The 26,479-nt window shown below is 39.7% G+C and overlaps 1 protein-coding gene across 8 annotated transcripts in view; it reads left to right on the top strand.

Moving 5' to 3' along the window:
* The window catches only part of FOXP1 (forkhead box P1), a 601,776-nt gene that overhangs the window by 450,177 nt on the left and 125,120 nt on the right, over positions 1 to 26,479 (top strand). For all 8 annotated transcript variants that reach the window (XM_054595428.1, XM_054595430.1, XM_054595431.1 and 5 more), the window contains one exon: positions 7,164 to 7,271. In XM_054595428.1, coding sequence (XP_054451403.1) covers positions 7,164 to 7,271 — 108 coding nt within the window. The remainder of the gene's footprint in view (positions 1 to 7,163; positions 7,272 to 26,479) is intronic.

Raw genomic sequence — 26,479 nt, 5'->3', positions numbered from 1 at the left:
GCACACGCACACAAACTTGCAATCTCATGTCTTTGCATTACCTGTTAAATTTTAAAGTAAAACAAAAGTGAAAACTATAACTATCAAATGTCACAATAGTGATAGCCACCCATTGCGTAGCATAAAATTGTGTCAGTAAGGATTTGGACAAGCTGACATTGGAACTAGATCTAGAAAGTCGGGGATCAGGCTGGTGTGGGATGATGAAGAATTTGCAGGGGTTTAGGCATCAGAAGGATGCCGTGTCATGCCTCCTCTCTCCTCACCCCACACCTGGAGCTGGACTGCATATCCATATCTCCTGCAGTTTGGGCAGGAAGAACAGGGCTCTTTGACTTTTTCATTTCCTGTTCCTTTTGATTTTAACTTGAACACATAATGTTTGAGTGCTGTTGAGTGGGGTTGTCCCTGCTCCAATTTTGACCATGTCGCTCTAGATAGCGTCTGTGGAACATTTCGAGAAATCCACGCTATTATGTAATGCCCTCAAATCATAGGATACTTTCTTCCGTTGTTAGAACTCTGAGGATGGATGATGCTACATAGAAACCTTTCCCTTCTAGGCCACTGATTTAAATCCAGTTTCCCAATTGGTCTAAGGCTTTGCTGTCTACCCCACTTGATTTTTGGGGTTGAGGCAACTGAATCAACAACCAGTGAATGTTTGGACTATACCGTTATTTGCAGTATCACAGGGTAAACCAAGCAGTGACTGTTAAAGGCTCTCTGGTGATTTGTGATGGTTGGTACCCCCGTATATTAAAATTTTAATAGGGAAAGTACTTCTTTGGTTTTACTTATGACACTAATAATGTGACTTGATGGTCTGTTATAGTACTTTCTTCATGTATCTACTATTTACACAATTACTGGAATCGGCATCTCTCCTTGGGCATTGAATGTTTTCACAATCACTGGAATCCCTCTATGAAATTAGCTCACTCTTTCATTTTCCTATGATAACCAACTGCTCCATATATATATTTGCGTTCTTGTTGGAGAACTCACTGCCTTGGAATGTTGTTGATTCTGTAAGAACACATTTAGTCCTATCAGGGAGTGTGATTCCTTTTTTTTTCAACTGACCCACAAACCTTTCCATCCTGTACCAAAGTGATTGCTGTGTCTAATGCAAAGAGGTGATGGCATTTCCCAGGTCTTGCTACAGCATGATTGTCAGATTGTGTTAAGTGATGAAGACTTGTGTTTAAGATGGTTGTTCGTAGCTGGGGTTGCACCATGACAGCAAATTAGTTCTGGGGGAAGGCTCTCCAGAGGGCCTCAGGGTGTATGTCAACGTTCAGAAATAAAAGAGAGAACATGACTTCTTCCCTTCTCATGCTACTTTTTATATTGCTAGCTTTTCCTCCCACCCCCATATGCACAGTGATTGTTGATTAGCCTGTGAAATTATCTGAGAAACAGGTTTGATCTTGAGGGGCAAGGAGAGTCTAGAAAAAGAAATTAGAAGGGTGGCTGACTCAGAGCAGCCTTTGAAGCTGGAAGTAGGACAGGTTCTTAGGCAGACAGGGAATAACACTTTTCTCAACTGGCCAGTAGCACATGCTCTCTTTATTCTGAGGGTGTTCAGGACCTCATACCCGATTGCAGAGATTCACTCTGAACTGCTGTAAATTATCTGTGGGAAGACACACATGTTCAAATTTTGCAACTAGTTTGAAATAGTTTCAGATGAAAGAATGCATGTTTGTATTTTGTTTTCATATCTCAATTCTTTTTCAGAAAATCAAAATGATTTTGAGCTTAAAGAACAGCTAATCACTATTGTACTTGTATCAGAGCTAAATTCTAAAATTATTTTTGAGCAACTGATTGTAAGCTTTTTTTTCTTTTAATTTTTATTTATTGATTTTATAGAGAGAGAGGAAGAGAGACAGAGAGAGAGAGAGAAACATTGATTTGTTGTTCCACTTAGTTATGCATTTATTCACTGCTGCTTCTGTGTACCCTGACTGGAGATCAAACCCGCAACCCTGGCGTATCCACAACCTTTGTATAAAACTGTATCCAGTGACATCTTTGGGGAATCTCAGAATACAGGTAGCAACCTAAGACAGAGATTGGCAAACATGAAAATTTGAATTCCATATAATTTTAACATGTCATAAAATGCTCTTCCTGTTATTATCTCCCCAAATATTTAAATAAGTAAAAACCATTCTTATCTCATGCACTGAACAAAAACAGGTTGTAGGTTGGATTTGGTTCATGAACTATAGTTTATTTACCCATGACCTAAAAAATTACAGTTAGTCATATTTTTTGAAGACCTCTATATATCAGTGCTTATCTCAAACCCCATCACCAAGTTTGTTATATAAAAAATTGTATGGTTTTCTCCTTCTACCAGCTTGCTTTATGTATGGGTGCATACTTATTCAAACCATATTTTATATAAACTTATTGATGTTTCTTAAGATATGTTAAACATGTTTTTTGAACATTGGCTATCTTAAAAAAACCGTGTTGAACCTCAGGATTCCAGTCCCTAAAATACGAGCATCTGCCACGAACTTGAAATGTAAATAGCTCAAAAATTGTAAACATGCTTATTTAAATTATCATTTGTACATAGTGGTACTTATTTATTAGGAATATGAAGGCATTGTTAAGGATAATCTTGAACCAAGAGAATGTGGAAGGTGTGTCAAAAGTGTCCAGGTCCCCAGTTAGCATAAAAGCATGGCCTGCCGAACTAGCGCCCAGGTACCCATCTCTCTGGCTCCCTGTGAACCGAGTGCTGAGCTGGCTGTTGCCCATGACATGCTAGTCATAGATGACTCCCACCTTTTGTGCAATGGGGGCAAAAACCACAGCCAAAGCAGAGAGGGCTGCTGGCTTCCGCTCCTTACTTTTAGCTCACAGAGCCATTTATTTCAGGTTATTGAAGGAAAATCAATGTGACCATGTGCAGCGCAGCTCTAAGTGCCTGGTTTTATCAGTCACCTCCACTCTGTGACATTCTTGAACTGTGTCTTTACTGTAACCCAAGCCTCACACTCAAATGCAGCATCAAGTTATGCAGTGCCTGGCAATTGTCACGGCTGTTATAAATGAAGTGTTGACTCAACCCAGCCCAGGAACTGCCCCGGAGAGTTAATGGTCCCAGAGATGGGACGGGACATTTTCAGTTGTTTACATTAGCAGTTGGTCTGGAACTTTAGTCAGAGTTGATCCTTGCTTCCTAAAGGGGAAAATTTGTCATTTATTTGTACCCTTTCTCTCTCTGTGTTTCTGATTCTCTCCCTTGCTTTCACACATATACAAACACATGTCCACACACCTCGTTAGTCTAAATACAAAAGGATCTAATTTTACCTCCAAGCAGGACGTCTTTTGTATATATACAGAAGTTTCAGGTGTAGAACAGTATAATTCAGCATTTGTATACATTACTAAGTGATCACCTTTGAAAGTCTAGTCTCCATCCACCACTGTATGATTCACCCTCTTCACACCTACCAGAATTGTGGGGTCTTTCTCCAGTTGTTGCTGAGATCCTGTTATGAAAATAAGAAATGTTTATCCTCACTCATTAGTTGTATTAGAATGAATCACTGATGTTCAGGCAGTGAGTCTCAGATAAGAGACATTAATCTGGTTTGATGCATGGAACTGGTAAAAATGGCCGTCAGGTAAGCATGTAAGGGAAACATCATGGACATAGCCTGTGGACAAGTCTCCAGTGCAGTTTTCAAATGGGGTCCCATCACTCATTCCAAATTTTTATTGACCAATGGTGAATATGATGATAAACATTTTTCATTTTCTACAAATGGTAGATACCAGACATTCGAATAACAATGCCTGAAAACACAGCCTCGTACATTAAGGATTTACTGCTCTTCTTTTTCATGATAACTTAAAATTTATATTAAGTTGATTTATATATCACAGGAATCAGAAAAGCAATACACTTTAGTGGTTGATTTTGCAGCATTTTATAAATTCTAATAAATTATGTTTTAAAATTCTAGCTGAGACCTAAGTAGATTGAGGGGTATAGTACATTGCACCCCCCTTTGTTCCCATATTCATGGCAAGGCCAGGGAATTATTGTAGAATAATTGATAACAGTTCACATCAAGATGAATACTTTCTTGCACTGGTGTTGTCTCTCTATGCTAACTGTTTGAAGTTATTTGACCTGGTTTGCATTCATTTTGAGGAGAAATTTGGAAGTCACTTTGCACATCTTCATCTTATCTCTCCTCCCTTCAGCAGTTTGACTAACATTCCCCTTGTGTTTCTACAAGTTCCTAAACCTTTTCTGCCCTTTGCTTCTCTCTTTGCTTTTATCTTCTTTAGTGGGTGGGGCTCAGTATGAAATACTCTGTGAGCTGGGGTTCATTGTGTGACTGTGCAAGTTCAGGTGCCCCATGTTAGGTCTGAAAAAGATATACACATCAGTGACTTTTTTCCTTCAAACCAGAAGACTAATTGCAAGGATTCCAGTAACTAATTTTGAAATGTATAGAACCAACTCAGTAAACATTTTTTGAAAACTTAAGTTTGAGGCCTATCCTGTACTTCCTTTTGCTTAAGTACATTTATGAGAACATGTTCACATAAGAATAGTTTTTTTCTTCGTGTGTGGACCTTTTTTAAAATAAGACACTTGATATCATCCTTTTTCCTGAATGAGGACTTGATTGTATAGATTCTGAGACTTGGTTATTTAAATATTGAATACCAATTTTCCGAATATTTGGTGAAACATGGCAAGTTATTTTAACAAAATCTGTGTGGAGTTGTCTGTCACTACTTTGCTCTATTTTAGTATTAAATGGATGTGACCTTTCTGCTGTCCCCACCATAGCTTTTCACTGTCTGTCATCTGCACTCTCTGCCTGTCTTTCCAACTAGCAGCCAGACTCTTCTTTGCTGATCAGTTTATTACTCTGGGAACTCTGACAGTCGCACTTAAATATTTAACAGTTCCCTTTCCTGTGTTAAAAAGCCATAAAATCTCATGTGAAATGGCTAAGGGAACATATATAGGTGGAAGAGAGGCTTCTGCTCCTGTAGGAATTTTGTAAAGGGGACTATTTTTCTTATATGATATAAATGAAATCTTCACTCTGCCCACTTTTACACCTACGCCTGTACTGAGCGTCTCCAAGGAGACAAGGAAGCCCGAGTCCAGTGATGGTGAATTCTCCTCGGCGATAGCAGGCTGGAGTCTCAAGCATCCAGAAGCCCCTCACAGACAAGGCTCTGTCCCCAAGGCTCATCCAGGCAGGCTTTATCCAACCAACATGTCTCTCTCCCTTTCCAGATGAAATAGCCTGAATGTTACATCTCACGGGCTGATTGTGGTGAGTTCAGTAGGCAGAGGCCTCCGCAGGACAGGAGGGGTGGGTGTGGTAGGGAGCTGGACAGGAGGTTTCCATCTTTCCCAAAACCTTTTCTTTGTCACCCACTTATCATCTGTGCTTCAGCTCCATTGCCTCCCTCTGTGCCTCCCAGACACAAAGGCACCACTCAACCTTACAAAGTGCCTTAATATTCTTTGTTACAATACCATAGTTATCAGCTTAATTTAGTGAGGCTGTCCTTTTAGGAGAAGTACTGCTTTTGCTGATTCAGCAATTTCATGTATCCACTCATGAACAATAATCGTCTTGAGCACTCTATTTCCCCCTCCAGAGTTCAGTGCACAGGAACCCCCCTGCCATCTTACCTCTCTCCCACTCCACCAAGTCACTGTGAGCTTTCTTAAAACAAATAACATTATTTTCTTATATAATTCCATTATGCACATTTTCTAAGACTATAGTCTCAGATCCTTCAATTTGTTGACCACATACATCTATGTGTGCATCTTCTTTGAGGCAAAAATAATTAGTTACCTTTTAGGAATTCTTATTGGTGTAATCAGTGAGAAACCTTATTTGTCTCTAAACTTAAGCACATTATTTAATGATCATTCTTGACACATCTTCTATGTACACATTCATGGTTTTCAGCTGAATTGACTGAAATTAAGATAATAATCGCTTCTCATGATTTTCTAGCACAGTGTCTGCATACTTCAGTTTTCTGCTCCTGATGCTGCTGCTCTCCTTGGGAAGGTGTGGCTTGCTATTATTCCCATTAAATTCTTTGATAACAAATGTCCCCATGAGGGTTTATTAATGACACATTTTTTCTTTTTTATTTGAACCTTTAAAAAAGATTGATCTTAATGTTCAGAGAATATAGTCAATACTATTGTAATAGCATTGTACAGTGACAGATGGTGACTAGACATATTATGGTACTCATATTGTAAAGTATATAAATGTAGAACCACTACATGTACACGTGAAGTTAATATAATATTGTATGTCAACTATGCTTTAATTAAAAACAAAAAAGATTGGAAAGTCATACATTCTGTATTTTAGAGGACTCTCTTATTTTCCTTTTGCCTTATCTCGGATTCATATCACCTCTCCAATTACTGCCTTTAAATAAAAACCATCCTATGGCATAAGCTGGAAAGAGTCATTTAGGAGACGTTACCAGTGTTCACAGGTACATAATGCACCCTTTAAGGTGACTTAGGCGTCAGATTTGAAAAAAAGTTTTTTTTCTTACAGTCCATCCAGGTCACCATTGGTATAGCTCACCTGTTTACATCTTTCTTCCCAGGTAACTTTATCCATAGTATGCTCACCACTTAGCTCTTCCTCTTTTTTTTTTTTTTGAACTTTGATTAGGTGAAATCATTCCTTTCTACCTGAGTCCCAAGTTCCCCCAAGAAGAACTGGAGGAGCATGCAGGTGCCTCTGACAATAGCCCTTGATTTGTCTTCTCAGTTTCTGCCTTTGCTCAGGTGTTTCCCCGATTCCTTTTGCTGTCTTTCCTCAAAGTTCCAGTCATTCATAGTCCAAATTTGTTAGTTCAGTTTTTAGTAGGAATAAAGCATGTGCTTGGATGGATTGCTATGCCTAAAGAACTGTATGAAACTGACTAAATCCAAGAAATGTAAACAAATTCTGGAAAGTGTTCCATCTTAGACTGGTGGAAAGTTTTGGTTGCTGTTTCATTTGCTTGGAAATGGGAAGTCAGGATCCTGTTCTTAAGTGTACTTCCTGGAATCCTGTTGTGGAAGCGGCTCTAAACCTGTGTGGTAATGGAAACGTTTTTCTTTGTAGGCTCTTCAAGTGGCAAGACAGCTCCTTCTTCAGCAGCAACAACAGCAGCAGCAGCAAGTTAGTGGATTAAAATCTCCCAAGAGGAATGACAAACAGCCAGCCCTTCAGGTAACAATTCTTTTAAAAATAAGTGACATTATAAACTTTGGGATAGCTAATAGGCAATTCAGAAGAGGATTGTGGTGAGAATTACAAATCATGTAAGAGAATCTCTTGCAGAAGATGTCCTTTTTTGTTTACCAGTGGGGTATGACATTTTAGGAAAAATGTCTGTTATACCCGAATGTGTTGTTTTTGGGGATGAAAGATCTACTAATTAGTCAGGGTAATAGGAGGATGAATAGTCACAGGTGTGGATTGCTTGGTTAGATGCAGCTTACCACTGAGGAAGCGTTCACAGTGCTCACATGTGTCACCCATTCTCTGTTGATGGAATTAGAGATTCTCTCATGATGGCATGCACATACACTTTACTTTAGTGCTATAGGGGAGATTTTGCCCCAGGGGACAATGGGTGATATCCATTGTCCAGGAGACATTTTTGGTTGTCATAACTTGGTTGGGGGGGGGTGCATTGGTGTTACTAACAACTTAGTAGGCAGTGGCAAGAGATCCTGCTAAACATCCTATATTGCACAGAAAAGTGCCCCACAGCACAGAACTATTCAGTCCAAAATGTCAACAGTGTCAAGAACTGTCACTGGGACTGAAAAGGATATGGTATTTTTAATATACCTGGTCATGAATGTAATACACACTCTTTTCTTCAGTGACTGTTTTCAATATACTTCTGACTTATTAATAAAAAATGACAAGCAATTTTTTTTGTAAAGATACCGAGAAAGATTGTTTTAGTAACTTCTCCTTTCAGGCACATTGAGGTCAAGGGTTAACAGAGTAGAAGGAGTGAGTTTGTAAAAATCTAATTTTGATTTTCTATTGGAGTAGAAGATTGTTATAGAAACTTCAAAGAAACTTGACTCAGTATTCATACTCACATCCAGGGCAGGGCACCAGGAGGTACTAGGTGGCCCAACTGCTTTCACAGCTGAGGATGGGCGTCCCCCATATGGAATGGCTAGTATGAGTTTCTCACACTGCCCATTTTGGGACAGAATCTGTAAACTGCTGCTTATGGGCATAACTTGGTGCTAATTAATTTGATCATGAGGTAACCCAGATTCTGTACTGTGTTGATTTTTCTCTGATCTCAGAATAAACCAATACCCATTCCACAATATCTGGCAGAGATCACGTAGACCTTGGGCCACAAGTTCCAGTTCTACATCCGCTTGGAAAACTATCACTGTCGAGGGAAAGTTCCACACTATAGTAACACTTTACTGGAAGAGTTGAATGTCCATTCTTTACTCACACTTCTAAAAACATTTATTTGGTAAACCATCACGGACCCATATGCTTTTTAATGTTTATGAATGCTGGGGACACTTTTAATGAGGTGCAGTGCCAGTGAGGTCCCATGTCAGGTGCTCTAAGAAGTGCTTTGTTGTGGAGATGTCTTAAGAACAGTGCTGGAGGATTAAATATGGCTGTGTTGACCTTTCAGCTGTGAGCTTATTTGTCAGGATTCAAATAAGTTGAAAGGATCAAACTAAACAGTTTCTGTAGTCAGACTGAGAGTTGTGTTTCAGAGGTCAGCAGTGGAGGCCACATTGCAGATTCCAGAACACAGTCCATTGTTGGTACATATTAAAGTACTAGGGCATCTCCTGCAGACAGAGATACAATTAAAATTCTAATTTATTAATGTATACAGGGAGCTAGCCCAGCCTGTCAGTCAGTGGTTCCAATGACTGTCCATTCTTTTTGCCTCCCGCTTGGAGCTCCCACAGCCTTAAAGATACTGGAAGTCCTCTTGAATTTATCAGGCCTCAAGTGCATTGGAGAAATGACAATATGTTATTGGAGGGTGGAAATCTTATACAGAGTGGATCTGTATTTAGAGACTTTGGAAAAGTACACACATAGACAACCTGATGCACTGCTCTTCAGTACTGAATATCATTTGTAATTTTTTTATACTAGACTTATTTTCCCTCATACGTGCTTTAAAAAAAAATAAAGCATTTTTAGGTACCTTCTTTTCCAAGATGAATGAAGTTCCTTTAGGGCTAAATATATGAAGTAAAGTTTCAGGGTATTTCCTTATGAGGGCTCTTTTCTTCTTGCCTGTTATAATGCTTTTAGCTACTATAAGAGTATGATAGAGCTTCATTTTTCTTGGCAAGGACAGTGTCAAAACCAACCTAACACATTTTGCTGAGCACTTCAATCTGTATAAAAAGTGTGGGACAAGGGGGCCATCTTGAATGCTGATTTTGCTAAAGGAGATATTTGGCGTTCCTCCCTACCCCTTCAGTGGGAGACTTGACAAGAAGAGCATTTAGACCAGCTTTGAAATTGATTGGGAAAAAAAGAGTTGGTCGATTGATGCATGTGTGCATGTGTGTCTGGTGTGATCATGCAGATTCACTAAGCTTTATTAGGTTGGCTGGTCTTCCACAGACAGAGCAGAAATTACTAACCTAGGTCACACAGTAGGTTACATCGTTATAAAAATACGTATATAGGTTTGGTGATTCACAGAAGAAATAACCCATACACGTCAATATATTTGCCATGCTTTGTCCTCATTGAGGTATCTCAGTCAGAGTGGCTCTGGAATGAACACGAAATCCTACAGTAAATCTTAACAGTGTTCATTTCTGATCTTCTTACCCTTCATAACTACTGAGAGATCTATTTTAGCAAATTTTAGACCTTCTGCATGGAGGAAGGCTTTACATGGAAGAAGGATTTGATCTGCTGATAGCTGGAGGGAAAAGAAAGCAGCTCAAATCCCCAAATATACTGTGACTCATATTTTAAGCATATCTCACACTTCCCTGCGTTATGTTTGGCGGTGCTTGCCAGCTTCACAGGCTGGGGACACAAACAAAAGAAAATGGAAAGTTAGAGGAGACTGTCTGTGGTTATTCGATAGAGAGCACCAAATGTAGTCAAACATCACCAATCTGAACTAACTTCAGGGAAATCAGAGTAAAAAGAGAGGAATAACGTTCTTTGCAGATATTTCATATTGAACAAAATCTGAGCTGGCCGTATTCTTGAGTGACACCATGGTTTATATAAAGGATTGACTGAGTATAGATATTGCTTCTGAAGTTCTTTAAAAATATTCTACTTAGTAACCTAAATAGCCCCTTATTTAGTCTTTAATTTGCTTTGCCAATTTTTTTTATGAATGATACAAATGAAAATTGAAGATTGGCCTCATCATAAATTCGGAATTAGAATGATCTGAGTTAATCAGATGCAACTTGCTGAACAGTTCTGGAGCAGCTACATTGTGCAGGGCATCTTACTGATGCCCACAGATAATGAAACTGTGAAGGAAGGACACAGAGCCTGCCTTCAGCATGCTTATGAGTTGTAAAAAATTAACAAGGTTTTGCTGCAAAAAATAAAATTATATGTAAGTAAAAATAGCAGGCTTACTTTTATAAATATTTATATACTTCTGAGGATTGCTTGAACAAGTGAAATAAATGCTTAACAGTGCAGGTGTGCTCATAACCTCGAAAATGTGGAACTTTACTGGCTGAAGATTAATTTGTGAGTAGATGAGCAATTTTATTGATCGAAATTTGGAACTTTGACCACTGTTTCTGGGTAGTAATTCATTTTGGTTCTTTAAGCATTTTAGTTGTTGGCATGAGTACATAAACTGGAAGGAAGTCAAATGACACATTTTCTCCTAAGAAAGTAAAAGTACATGTGTATTCTGGCAGCATTGAAGTTAGGAAAGAAAGTCAACCTTGTGTGCTGCTTACAGTGGGAAGCTGACCACAGTTTCAGGCCATCAATAAAGAATTTGAATTTAAAACCAGTCATCTAATAGATTTCCTCCTGCCTATCTCCTCCCTTCCAAGGTTATATCATGTGCAAGCCTCTCACTCAGGAGACCATTCCCTGGAACAAAGGAGAATGAACCCCCCCACCCCCACCCCCCGCCGGGAAGGTCAGACTTTAGTCCAGCAGGAATCTCAGGGTTATGATGAGGCCTCCTTCTCTAAGCAGAGGAAGCTCAGATACCAGAATCAGCAGGTGTTTTTTAGCATTTTTATTTGCAGATATATAAAACACACACTAAGCAGCGTTTTTGCTTTGCATTAATGCCACATAGAATCCTAGTACCTCACATAATTTCCACTTATTCAGTAAGGAATAAATTGGTAAGAGGAAACCTTTAAAGGAAACTACAATTTTATGTTGTAGGTAGTGAAATGGAATAGTTTTGAAACACTGACCCTTAAAAAATATCCTTATTCATACTCAATTAGTGAAGTGGATGATTCGGGACAGGGAGGCAAATAATTTTGAAATGTCTGGAGTTAACATTGTCTAGGAATGGCTTCTCTGGCATAAAACTGATATAAAGTGTTGAAATTTCAGTACCTTTTAAGATTTCATTATGACCTGATTTTGGAGAATCCAAAAAACTCTAAAACATAGGTCTTGATGAAACAGTAAAGTAGAAACAATACCTTAGAAATGGTTATTAAGTCTTGCAGATTATACACATCATTAAAAATGCGATAGGAGAAGTGACCCCTCCTCCCAGAAAAGCACTCTCACACAGAAATTTTGCATCAAGTTACAAGGGTTTCATGGACCTCAAGAAGTCCATCTTGTTTGTTGCCCAGGTTAAATACTCTTGCTTTAAGAATTTTTCTTTCTAAAATGATATGTTTTACTCTTATCTCCCCCCCAAAAATATTAGTTTTGTTGTAATATAGTGAGTTAGCTCATTTTTCTAATTCAACTGCAGTTCTATTCAATACTCTGTGTCCCAGTCTGTCCAGGACAGACCTAGTCTGTTGGCTGGGTGTATTTATTAATAATTCTTACGCTCAAACATATCCCAGTTTGGACCTTTAATTATGTGGTCACCTTACTTACATGTATCTAAGCATTAAAATGCAAGTATGATGCTAATATTTTATATGTAAGCATGTATTCATCACCATAGGCAAAGATAATTAATGATTAGTAAGTGCTTAATGTAGGCCAGCCCCATAGTTACTCTATGGTGCAGAAACAAGTATTATATCATTCTGCAGATGAGGAAAAGTGAAACTGAGAGAGGTTAAGTGACCTGTTTCACAGCATACAGATAGTGGCAGCCCCAGGATGGGAAGCCAGGTCTTAGGACTAGAGACAAATAGTATGCCACGGTCAAGTTAATGATTGAGTCTCCCTCGATGTGGGTTTACTCAGCAACTACTAAGTGCCATGTTTTCCATAAATAAACAAATTATTGTATTTTTGATATTGTAAGAAAAATAAAACCAAGCCAACCAAAACCAATTCCATTGTCAATATCTGGATTTTAGTTAAGAGGACTGAGATCTGCATAATTATCCTAATTGTCACCCTGTCTGCAAGCAATAGCAAAGAAAAGTTATTTCCTATTTTCAAGTCTGAAGTACTCTTATGAGCTTCCATGTGTTGGAACATGGTCAAGTACATTATAATCATTGTTGGGGCTGAGAGGTGGGGGCGATGGGGAGGGACGGGGTGGGATGGACATCCTTAACTGGTCAAAAATGTGTAAATTGCTGACAAAATGGCACATGTAATTAGAGTGCTCATACCATTTTACCTTGTGGTTTACACCTCCAGTGTTGAAAAAGAGAGTGACTCCCACCTCGCTAATTACCATTATCACTGAAATGCTAGGGTTAGAGTCATTAGTTCCATGTGCATTTAATTAGAGGAAGGCTGAAATTGGATTTAACTTATTACTTTTTCATGGATCACTTTCTTGTCATCACTTTAAATTGGATTGCAGCCCCAGGTAACTAATTATGAGAGCCACAGGATCAAGACTAGGGGGAAAAAAAAAAAGTAATTAGGAAAAACACTGCTGGACCCTTACTGGTCGTCCACTTGTGCTTCAGGAAAAAAAAAAAAAACCAACAAAAAAAAAGCTGTATTTTGTCATCTTACAGCTCAGGGAGTTAGAGGGATATATGGTTGCTGGGCATCGTGGGAATCTATCACCACCCATAGTGGTTTCTATGATATACAACTGAGCTGAAGATGTCAAATCAACGTGGTTCCACAATCAGCTCCTTAATACCTAGATTAAACTTGTAAAAGCAACAGATTGGCTGTGGGTATGAGGCATCTCAACAACTGTGTAGTCTCGGGGCTTCACATATATGATTACAACAAAGCTGTCAAGATGCCTCTGAGCCCAAGTACAGAATATTTTAAGTACAGGGAGTTAGAACTTAATGAATGTATTAATGTTCCAGAAACATCATTCATATCTGACAGGAAGACGTATCAGTCAGCATAGCAGTAGGGTTTAGGGTTTATGCATCGGGAATTTTTTTGTCAAAGTTGCCAGCAGACCATAATATTCATGCTATTTGCTTTGCTTCGGGTGTGTTCTCCACCCCATGCCAATGTTGTGGATAGGCTTGCTGAGGTTCTGTTTCTCTCTCCACCCCCATCAAAAATACTTTAAAACAAATTATATTGTTTCCATGTGCAGAGCAGAATTCAGAACTGCAAGCAATCAATTTTATTGACATTGTCTGAAAAAAATGTTGATGACAGTTCGAGGATGTGAAAGTATTGGATTTTTAAAGTCGCCAGTACTAAGTGTGGAAAAAAAAACCAACCCTGAAATGTAATCTCATTACTCAAAAAAAAGTCCTGTGAGTTACTCTTCTGAGAAAGGGTTCTTCTTTGATAGGCTGTGATAGCATGATGAGAAGTCTTGATATCAAGCCTGTCGGTTACATTGAAGGGAGAAAAAGCGTCCCAGAGAAGTGAATCACCAAGCCAAGATGGCTTGAGTTTCCTTAAGTTGTTTAAAATGGGTTTTAATGTTCTGTTAATGTAAGCAGATAGTCATGAGTCAGCCTTGGGTGGCTTTCAAACCTGGGGAAGTGAGGGTTGCTCATTCTTTTCCAAAGAGTATAGGGGTATACCCCCCAGAGGCCACTGTAGCATTATTCCCAAGTGATAAAAATACTTTGCCTGGAATTGTGAGTCCTTTTCCTGTGCGAACTTTCTAAGCAAAATCTCAAGAACCAAAATAGTAATCATCAAGTCTAATGCAAAAAATTAAAGATTTTTTTTTAACATCTTAAGTTGATTTAGAATTTTTGTACACAACATTCACCCGTGGTTGAAAGAGGGCACAGCAGGGTCAAGTGATGTAGTGTTTTCCATTTTTCCATGAGTCTCACAGTGTGTGATAAAAGCAAACTCCTTTATTTTGTAAGTCTGCAGGAATTTCGATGAAGTGCAGAGGTCACGTTCCCTGTCAATTTGAGTAGCCAGCATTTTTAAACTACTGTTTTTTCTTCCTTTTTGTGTGTCTTTTCTTCCCTGCCCCCACCTCACCATAAGCCATGTCCCTTTCCTGACACATGCATAGTGAAGTCCTCCAATCTGAAACTCATTAGCACACAGCATTGGAACCTGTCCAGTGGTTAGAAAATTTCCTGAAGCCTAGAACAACAGCATTTGGTGCAAGCACCATAGACCAGAAGTGACGATGAGGGAGTCTCGCTTCCCTGGCAGCCTGCCTGGCCGGGAACACAGTGAGATGGAGGTCTTGCATATGGGACAGGCTTACAAAGCTTGGTCCTTAGAGAAATGTGCTTCTGAAATCACAAGGCAATATCTTTTTTTCCCTACACTTATTATTTTAATTAGGCCGGAGGTATTTATCAACATTAGCTGCAGGAACATGCAAGCAAGCCATTAGAGAAATAGTATGAAAACCAATTTCTGTGAAATAGTATTTTTCACCTTTGTAACTATTGGTGTTGCAAAACCTATGGATTTAATTCATTCATTCATTCAAATTTTATTAATTAAACCTTGCTATATCCAGGTAATATGACCAAGATGAAACTCTTACCCTAACATTAGAAAATTACACACTTAACTATGGGTCAGGATAACTTGAGACAGGTTTTCAAACAGGAAACTGAGTCCCGAAAATACAATGGTAACAGAATTAAATAGCAAGCAATGAAAGTATACTTTATCAGAGCCAACTACTATACAACGACTATATGGGGATAAAGTCTATTATTATTCCCATTTTGCAGATGAGGAAAGTGGGGCAAAGAGAAGGTAACTTGCCCAGGGCCAAACAGCTGGTAAGTGGCTGAGCTGGGATTCCAAAACCTCTGGCTCAAGCATCTGTGCTCCTCTCCATTACATTCTTCGGCCTCCCACTGAGCCATTGCCAGGCCCAGCAAACAGGGACTGTGAAAGGAATGGCATCAGAGCTGCTGGTGCCTAATGGCTGTCGCTAACCACTAGGAAACACTGCCTCCTAATTTAGACATGTGCTTGTGGGCATATTTGGAAAATAGTGCTTGTAATTGAAATATGCACTTTCTAAAGGGAAATGACGCTTGGGAAAGAGAAGAAAGACGGGTATTACTCAAAGCCTGCACACAACTGCAAGTAATTGTCTAAAGGCAGCCGTTGAAATTGAGAAGCAGTTTGGAAAATGTACAGTTTGGGAAATTTGTGTACCGATGTAATTACGGTAGTTGTGAGTTGATGTCATGCCTAGTAACTGTTTTTGTATTGCCTGGGCCTTTGTTACTGAGCTGTGATATCATGAGCAAACTATTATAAACATAGCATGGATATAGCATGCTTGTGTAACAAAAGATTGGGAACTTTTATTAAGTTTGTTTTCCTTGTCATATTGTAAAAATTTATTATGTGTACTGTGTATATTAGAAACAGATTTGGGTAATTCTGTCTAAATGAAGTCATCCCAGCTATTTCCAGACTGTCTGTTTTCGGTTGTGAATAATTTTCATACATCAGATGGTTGTCATATTTAGTCGCTCTCAAAATTTTAAAGAGAACATGTCCCATTTTGAACTTTTGGTGGACTTCAGCCGCCTTGCTGTTGAGACTGTTTGAGTTTCAAATTATTGCCCAGTAAATTGCAGAGACTGAATACGTGTCATCTCCAAAGGGTCCACCACTGTTGCCCTCTAATCATAATTTTCCCCTTTATCAAAAGTACAGATTTTTAACTACTTAAGCAGTAGAACTTAGAGCTGCCAGGACAATTGGGCAAAGAGCACCAGGCCTTATCCTTTCACGTTACATCCCAATGAGGAAAACTGGTAAATATGCAACCAGACGGAGCCCAGCACTTACCAGTGTTCATGGTAAAACGTGGGTTTTAAATGGGTAGTTCAGAAACTTTAGATGACTTAGTGCTTCCTGACTGCATTCCTCCAAACTTATTAGAACCTGAACATTCTGCCTGTTGCCTCAACCTTTTGTTTGTTTCAACCAGCCACTTTCCTTCCTAACCTCCCCCAAATCTGGCTTTTCTCCTCATCACTTTCTTGAATTATTTTGTCACTAAATTCAGTGGCCATGTCTCAGCCTCACCTCAAGCTGTCTGACTCGTAGTAACTAATTCATCTTTTGGCTAACTCATCTTTTGAAATTGCCTTCTTTAAACTCCTTCCAGTCAACGCCCTCCCCCACCCCCGCCCCGGTCTCCGTGGCATTCTCTTCCTGCTTCCCAGTTCTCTTCCAGAACACAAATTCATTCCCATCCCAGAGTTTAGTTCCTTTAATCTTGTCTGGTGGCACTTCTGTCCTCCTTCCTTGTCCTGGTACCTGTACACTGATGACTCAGCCTGTCTGTATCCTCCTGTCCGCACATGTCTCTCTTAGCTCAGCATCACCGCAATTTCCCTTCTTTCTAATCCAGCTGATCATGTTTATCACCATGCCCTACTAGTCAGAGTCATGAGTAATCATGGACTTACAAATTTATTAATTTTCTTCATCCCCGCCATGTTATCTGTCCTCCAATCTGCCATATCCCTTCTGCCGAGTATCTTTTATCTATTCCTTTTCTCTGTGTTTCCTCTGATGCTACCTTAACCCAGGCTCCCAGCCTTGAGTTGGCACATGCCCAGATCTTGTCAAAGAACTCTAACCTGTTCCCCTCCCCTCAACACATGTCGTAGCCTTCATGCGTATCTCCTAGTTTATCCCTGAATGCCATGTCATTCTGCTATTCACAAACTTTCAGTGGTCTACTCTTACCTACAATACCAAGTCCCCACAATACAGGGTGCAAATACGGCTTGTTCTGTCACGTGCCATTTAGACAAAAGGCTCTGGTGATTAAATTGTTTGAGTTTAATTCTGAGAGAATTCTCTCTCTGTCTGCTTTCCTCAGAAGGAAACCAAGAGCCATGTGATATGCTGTGTCCTCCCATATCTAAACGCTCCGCTGTGTTAACTCCATGTTCTTTTTCATTTGTACCTGTCGTATGCTATGCAGGGTTCTCTCTGACCTCCTGTGGCCAGGCACTGCCTTGTTTGCATGCTGGGGAGCTGCTTCATCAGACCTAAGGAAGCCACTTTTACTAAGATATTGATGAAATTATGTTTGCTTTGTTCTTTATTTCATTGCATAAAGGGATTGTTATTTATTTTAGAAGCAGAATCATGTATCTGAACCACGGAGAGGTTTTGTTGGGTCTGGGTCGGAAGTGGCTTTGCCCACAGTGCTGTCTGAAAGACCCTACAACTGGGACAGCCTCTGCTCATATCCCGTGGCTGGCTGCCCGTGGGCACTGGATGTGGCAGTGTGGGGCATGGCCTTGTCTTTACCAAATTTGACAGATTGATCTGACATAGTCTGTGCTGATCACAAACCAGAGTAGAAAAGTACTTGGGATCATTTTCTTCTGGGGAACCTAGTAGATCCTGTGGTAACTATTGAAATATGTACTTTGTGTTTTTCCGTATATCCTTATTCAAGACTGACCAAATTGTATTCTTATCATGACACTGTATCTCTTCGTGGTCCAACATGAGGAGGGATTTGTCCTTAAAGGCACAGAATCTTGTGCACTGGGTCCCCATACAAACTCAGCAAAGAGGTTAGAGTTTCTGAGATCGTGTACCAGAATATGTGAGACAAGGTACATCATGGTTAACAGTGTAGCCTTCAGTGTCAGGTTGCCAGGTTCAAGTCCCAGCACCGCCTTTACTTCTGTGTGGCCTGGGGAAAGTATAGTGAACCTCTCTGTATTTTCATTTTCTCATCTAGAGAATGGGACTGATTACCTCACTCCTTGAAGATGATTTTGAAGATTAAATGATTAAATGAAAAGTGCTTCCACAATGCCTAGGACACAATAAATTCTCCTAAAAGTTAGTTCTCATAATAATATAAACTCCTTTTATTTTTTTAGTGTATCTTTTCAAAGCAATTTTTAAAACTTTTATTCATTGATATTAGAGATAGGAAGGGAGAGAGAAAGAAACTATGATTTGTTGTTACACCTATTTATGCATTTATTGGTTGCACTGAATCTGCAACCTTGGTGTTATCGGGATGACGATCCAACCAACTGAACTCTACCTAGCCAGGGCTATATAAACTTTTAAAAGAAAAGGAACTGACTGAGACTTCCAGCCAAGATGGAGGTGTAGATAAACACACTTTGCCTCCGCATGCAATTAGAGCAAAAATTACAACTAAGTTACAAAACAAATATCACCCAGATTTATCAGAAAATCGAGCTGTGTGGAAGTCCGATAGCAAGGATTTAAAGATGCCACATTTATCCAGACAGGTAGGAGGGGCGGAGATGCGGAGGCACAAAGAGGTGGTAGAATGGGCAGTCCTACATTCATTGTGGCTCTGTGTGGTGGATAAAACTCAGGAAGGATACCTCTGGAGTGAGCAGTCCCAGCCCCAGACCGGTCTCCAGCGTTCCATCGCCAGAAAGATAAGTCTCCATAACTTCCAGCTGTAAAAACCAGTGGGGGGTTGAGGTGGTGAAAGAAACTGCAGGATTCTCAAGAGACTACTCTTACAGGGCCAACAAAGGACTTAGGACTCACAGAGACCCACCCCCTAGGGGATTCGGCACCAGGGCAACAGCTGGAAGGGCACAAGTGGCATATGGGGAGAAGGGGACAAAGTGAAGTGACCAGCAAGGGGGCAAGCTCTGGGGAGACAGCTTCCTCTCAGGCAATCTCTAGAGGCCAGCTAGCAGCATTGTCCCCTCTCTGAGCCCTCCCCGACACAGAGCCACAAAGGGGTGAGATGGGTTGCCCTGCCCTGGCGACTACCTAGGGTTCCGCCCCACACTATTTACAGATGCCTTTTCTACAGTAGGCCATGCTACTAAGACAGGAAGTGAAAGCAGCTCTACCTAATACACAGAAAGAAACACAGGGAGGCTGCCAAATTAAGGAGACCCAAATGAAAGAACAGAACAAAACTTCAGGAGAAGAACTAAATGAAATGGAGATAAGCAACCGATCAGATGCAGAGTTCAAAACACTGGTTATCAGATGCTCAAAGAAATCATTGGGTACTCCAACAGCATAAAAAAGACCCAGGCAGAAATGAAAGTTACATTAATGAAATAAAGAAAAATTCACAGGAACCATCAGTTTTTGGGGGGATAAAGCCAAGATTCAAATCAATGATTTGGAACATAGAATAAAGCATTCAACCAGAACAGCAATAAAAAGAAAAAATTCAAAAAAGTGAGAATAGAACAAGTAGCCTCTGGGACATCTCCAAACATACCAACGTCCATATCATAGGGGTGCCAGAAGGAGAAGAGAAAGAACAAGAAATTGAGATCTTAACTGAAAAAATAATGAAAGAAAACTTCCCTAATTTGGAGAAGGAAATAGACATACAAGTCCAGGAAGCTCAGAGAGTCCTCAAAAAGTTGGACCCAAAGAGGGCTACGCCAAGACACATCCTAGTTAAAATGCCAAAGGTTAAAGATAAAGAGAGAATCTAAAAAGCAGTAAGAGAAAAGGAGAGATGTTACCTACAAAGGAGTTCTCATGAGACTATTAGCTGATTTCTCAAAAGATAGTTTGCAGGCTAGAAAAAAGACTGGCAAGAAGTATTCAAAGCGATGAAAGCAAGGACCTAAAACCTAGGTTACTCTATCCAGCAAAGCTGTCATTTAAAATTGAAGGGCAGATAAAGTGCTTCACAGACAAGGTAAAACTAAAGGAATTCATCATCCCCAAGTCATTATTGTATGAAATGTTAAAGGGAACTATGTAAGAAAAAGATGATCAAAACTATGAACATTAAATTGGCAGCAAAGGCACGACTATCAACAAGTGAATCAACACAAACTAAGCAAACAACTAGAACAGGAATAGAATCATAGATATGGAGATCATTTGGAGGGTTATCACCTGGGACAGGGAAGGTGGAGAATGGGGAAAAAGGTATAGGGATTAAGTACAAATCGGTAGGTACAAAATAGACAGGGGGATATTAAGAACAGTATAGGCAATGGAGAAGCTAAAGAACTTACATGCATGACCCATGGACATGAACTAAGAGGGAGGATTGCTGGAAGGAATAGGGGTACTGGGTGGAGGGGAGCAAAGGGGCAAAAATCGGGACAACTGTAATAGCAAAATCAATAAAGTATGTTTTAAAAGAAAGGAAAAGGACTGCCAAATTAAATGCCAAATATATGTTTCAGCAGCATAACAGGACTGTCCTTCTGCTTGCAGTTGACTTGTGCCTGAGCACACTTGAGGGGAAGACATCAGGCCCCTCATCTGTTAAAGGGGTCACCCCAGTGAGTTGTGGTGAAGACCAGCTGATGGAACCTAGGTATCAGCAGCCTAAATGATGCCTGGCACATGGCATATACTTAGTAAATGTTAGCGGCTATCATCATCTCTCCCTGCTACTCCTGTTATCAGCATTCTCTCGATGGAGCATTATTTTCCTAAGTTTGTCAATTCTGGTATAAATAAAGGTCATGGTGTTCTAAAAATTCCATCCTAGGTTCTCTTTTGTTCTGGTCTTCCCAGAATTTTATGAGAATTAATGCTACATTGTTTTAGCAGCCAAGGGACGACCATTCCTTAATCTACAGTCTTGAAGCTGTGACATTCTGCTCCCCCTACTACTGAGTAGGCAATATGTAGGTATTTCTTTTAAAAATGAGTTAGTGAATGAGTGATAAGTGAGTGAATGAGTCAAAAATCTGACCCTAAAATAAAGAAAAATTGGTTCTGCTTTAGTTGAAGAAGCTGCAGATTGGGCTCAGGATTACAAACCTCTTCGTACATTTCAAGAACATAAACATGGCATTAAAAGAATCCAATGTCAGTCCTGCCTAAATCTTTCATTGGGTCGATGAAATGAATCTTGCCAAGTATGGAGTGAAAATCAGAAAACTCCAGCAGTGCAGTCTAACTGCCTAATGCTCTGTGTTTGCCTTGTACATTTGCTGAGCGGTTTAAGGTATAATATTAGTGGCATAGAATTTTAATTCATAAGAAGAGAAAATTAAAGGAGACCAAAGACAAATACAGAAATGTATTTGGTGTCAAGATTAAAGTTCAATTAAGAATAGCGAAGATGGAGAAGATTATTAAATAAACTTGGAGGGAAGATGGAAAATGTACTTAAATCTCTCATTTTGAATAGAATTGACTTACTTGATTATTTGCAATAGTATCTCACTCAGGAAAATCCGAGACAAATGAAAGCAAAACAGAATTTAATTGAGCTATTATTTTGCAGACTTTGGCTTAGTTTCAGACAGTCTAATCAAATTGTGCTTTGCTCAAATAACTAATGTTAAATGCAGCCTCCCAACAGATGTTTAAAAAGAGTCTAATTGGAAAATCTACATCCTGGATTTAGTCTGTCTCATTGGTAAAAATAGCTACAAATTTATATTCTCGAGGACGACACTCAATGACAAGTATTTCCAGAAAAGATAAAGTTTTCTTCAAGGATGCCTATGCCTGGTGTTCGGGTGGAATTATCTTGAGTAGTCAAAGGTGGCACTCTGGAAATTAAATTTCTTGGAAATCCTCCAGCTCTGTGCCATATAGAGCTGTACAGAGAAATCTCCTTTATCACATTACGTCACCAGAGTCCTGTTACAGTCCCTGGATCGTGTCAAGGGCCTGTGTGCTGTAATTTATAATGAGCCCTTGCAAGTCATGCAAGGCACATACTGATTGATGACATTTAAAGGTACTGTCAAGGTGGCTAGGTAATGAAGTTGACCTTCCTCCATCGTTTTCTAGGTTTCAGGTTTGTATATATAAAGAAACTATTTCACCTGCCACATTTGCTTGGAACTTTTCATTAAATCTACAAAAGGAATTTGTCTTAATAGTTAACTCTTTTCTTCCTTTAGACCAGGGGTCAGCAAACCTCCATAAGGGCCAGAGGGTGAATATTCTCGGTTCCATGGCCATCCTGTCTCCAGGGACACTTGCTCTGCTATCCTCCTGAGGCACTTGCTCAGGAGGACAGTAGAGAAAGTCCTCCTGGAGAAGCAGCAGCACACAAGGCGTACACGAGTGAGCAGGCTCTGTTTCAATCAGAATCCACTTGTGGACACTGCTATTTGAAATTCATGTCATTTTTCACTTATCATGAAATGATAAGTTTTTTCCCAACTCTTTAAAAATATAAAAACAGCTCTTAGCTCACAGATGATACAAATGCAGGCGACAGACCAGGTTTGGGCTATAGTTTGTGACTTCTGCTTTCGAGGAGTGGATATGATCCTATAGGTTGTTCATTGAATGAAGTTGCCTGAATTAGGGGCTAGAGAGGACTGAAATGTAGCTGACCTAGCCTTGCATCTGGTCCTGGGACTGGGGTAGTGTCCCCTTGGAAGAAGAAACACCTTTGTTGAATTTGCACAGAGGTACCACACAACACCCAGCTTTCTTTCCTTTCTGTTTTTCTGGTCTGACATCTTTCTACACATCGTGGTAGGTGTAATAACAAAAGTAGTAATTTTTTGAGATTCAAAAAATGGACTTAGCTAGCAGGGCCTTCCTTAGCTAGCCCCTACCTCATACTTGTGTGAAATTGAAAAAAAAAAAAAAGCATCTTTTCAGGACAGCTGATTCTAATATGTCAGAGTATTTTCATAATATACCTGATTTGGTTGCATTAAAACACTTTCCTGCCATCTGCCAGAAAATTTTCCTATATTGATACAGGGTAGGCAAATGTAGGTTTACAGTGGCCTGTATGGAAAATAATACAGCAATTATAGCTGTAAGCCTACTTTTGCCCCATGCTGTATAGAAACTTCATCAATAGTTAAATAGATCTAGGACATCCGCAGTGCAAGTGGCTCCTCCTGGAGCCCTTCCACCTGGAGCCCCTGCAGGTTTCCTTCGTTGCCTGCATCTTGAATCCAAGCATGTCTGACTTTGGCACAGTGACTGACTTCTGTAAGCCTCAGTTTCTTACCTGCAAAGATTGCTCAGTGTTTCTCAACCCTGGAGGTACATCAGAATTAACTAAATTTTTATCATCATCAAGATCTAGGTCTCAAAGCTTTTAAAATCATCGGTAGACTCCTGACCTACATCTACTGGACAAGAGTCTTGGGTATGATCCAAGCATGTATATGTTGAAAAGCCCTCTTAAGTGATTTTTTGCCATTCTATAGCTGAACACTACTTGTCAAGGTGACAGCTACGTTCCTTTCTAACTTGAAAGCTTAGTGTCTCTTTCATTCTATTTGCCCTCACTTCTTTGTTCCCTAGAGCCTTCTATGGTGGTAGACATGAACTCTCTGGCTTCATCTCACCAATGTGAGCGATCTGTGGTCATCAGATGTGAAGGAGTGCCTGGCCAGGAGTCTTGGCTTTTGGCCTAGGGTAGCTTGCCCAGGAAGTAGCACTGGACAGGAGGCTGCAATTACTACGTAAGAGTTAGATAGGCCACTCACCCTGTTAACCTTGGAGTCCACTTGGAAAGTCCTAGGAGTGAGACAAAGAAGAGTAATCCAGTTGGTAGCATACTGAAGGTCTATCTGGGGTTTCAGATATACAGCTTAATTCCTTTTCTCTATACAATTATGAATTTCTGCTTTGGAATGGACCTACCTGTAGACCACATTTTTATAATACATAGCTACTTTTATGATATTTCCAGGCCAACCCCAAACTGGAAATACTGTAAGTCTCACAAGATCACGAACATGATTCCCTACCAGATTCATTTGGGTACTTTCCAGTGTTGAAACGGACCCACACCTTAGAGTCATACCTAGTTTTAAGAGTTTAGGACATACTGCATTCAGGACCTTGAGTGTTACCTAAAATGTAGAGCCTGGTCCTGACCAGTGAGGCTCAGTTGGTTGGGTATCATACTGCAAAGCGAAAGGTGATGGGTTCCATTCCCGGTCAGGGCACATGCCTGGGTTGTGGGTTTGATCCCTGGTCAGGGTGTGTGTTCCAGTTCCTCTTTCTCCCTCCCTCCCCCCTTCTCCAGAAATAAATAGATAAAATCTTTAAAATGTAGTACCTGTTATTTACCTAGGACCTTTCTTTTCTCAGTGTTTTCTAAACAAATACCTGCTCTGCTCATTTTGCAAAATACAGCAAGAAAAAACTACTCATGTAGAACCCAGAAAGACAAACTGGGTGTCTTACACCTTCTCCTGTATTACTATATGCATGTTTTATTTGAGATTTTTCTGTTTTTATAGAAGCCTCTTCATTGTGCTACTCTTCGGGAATTTTTTGGACTACTAAATAATGAAGGCAAACAGTCTTATAGAAGCATGGCCCATGAGGTCCATAGAGCATTTGGGGCTTTTTTGTTTTTGTTTTTTTAAGATAATACCAGTTGTATGAGCTCTGAAGACCCATCATTGAACAGAAGTAGCCAATCTGACATGGTTTTGGGGGTTTTTTTTGGTACAATTTACCAATTGGAATTCTACAAAAAAGATTATATTTTTTGACTTATGAACAGCAGGTCAGACATCAAAGGAAATTTAGAGAGCAGTAATCTTAAAAATGTACACAGATGAATTTGAAAATAAATATTTCTCTGCCTACACAGCTTTATTTAGAATACTGGCTTTGGAATGTATTCCTGGAGTCTTACCATTCTGTGTGACACAGTGTCAGTCCATGCACAATATATTAATGCTTAATTGAAGATAATGTAACTGCAGATCAAAGGCATAATGAACAGGCTTGCAGAAACCCTGATGTTGATCAGGACTTTGACTAATAGAAGTCTGGACAAAACTGGTTTATAAAAGGATTCTGAGACCAGCTGAGCCTTCGTCTGCCTGCTCAGCTGAGGGTAACAGCTGGAGCTGCTGCCAGGGAGGGTGGGCAAGCTGTGCTTTCTGTTCCAGCAGTTTCCCCCCTTCACCCCCTTACCTCACTTTGACAACCAGCACTTCCCTGCTCTGGCCGCCCGTTGGCCCCTGGAGCTGTTGGACTGGAGACCTCTTGAGTATCTCACTGTCTGCAATGAGGGGTTAGTTTCCATCAGTGTCAGTGTATCTGTGTGACTTCAGGACCTTGAACTTTAATATGAAAGTGGATGAACTGGGAAGAGACTGTAGAACAGAGGTTGGCAAACCCTGGCCTGTGGTCTAAATCCCACAGCTTGTTTTTGTAGAAACTATAAGCCAAATACATTTTTAAATGATTAAAAAATTAGAAGAAGAATATTTCATGAAAAATGGAAATTGTAGCAAATGAAGATTTTGGTGTCCACAAATAAAGTGTTATTGGAACAGACTCACACTCATCTATTTTGCTGACTACGGCTGCTTTCAGTAGACTTCAGTCGTTATTACCTTGCAAAAGCATAAATTACTTACTATCTAGCCTTTACAGAAAAAGTGTATTGATTTCTGATCCAAAAGTTTGGGTTTGATCTTTAGGACATCTTTGTGAGGAGAGACTTGGACACCTAACAATTTACTCGTTTTACAGAGGAAAATAAATGAAAAAGAAAACAATTTTGTATCTCATGTTAGGAAAAAAATAAGGCAGGACTCGAGGGAAACTGATAGAGAAAGAGAATGAAGTCATTGGGAGCCAAGACCACAGCATTCTCATGAGAAGAGTCTTGGTCTTTGTTATTATTGTCATCAAGATCTATTTTTTATTATTAATATAATTATCTTCATCAAGATCCAGGATTCAGTTTGATATTAAAATTTGGTGTGAATTATATAGCCATTCCAACTGACAGCAAGGCCTCTAGGAAGTAAACGTGAAAATAGCCTGGAAGATTGAGTGATTCATTTACCCATCCATTCATGTTAACATTTCTTATGTACCTGTTGTGTACTGGACCCTAGTTAATACTTGAGTACAGAAGCAAGTAACTCTTAGTCCTTATGTCAGAGCTGAAACTGCACAGAGAGAGTTAATAATATGAAGTAATAAATGCT

Source organism: Pteronotus mesoamericanus, unplaced genomic scaffold (genome assembly GCF_021234165.1).
Source record: "Pteronotus mesoamericanus isolate MK-2021 breed Mesoamerican mustached bat unplaced genomic scaffold, CSHL_Meso_final scaffold_54, whole genome shotgun sequence".
Lineage (NCBI taxonomy): Eukaryota > Metazoa > Chordata > Mammalia > Chiroptera > Mormoopidae > Pteronotus > Pteronotus mesoamericanus.
This window is presented reverse-complemented; position numbering and strand designations above follow the sequence as displayed.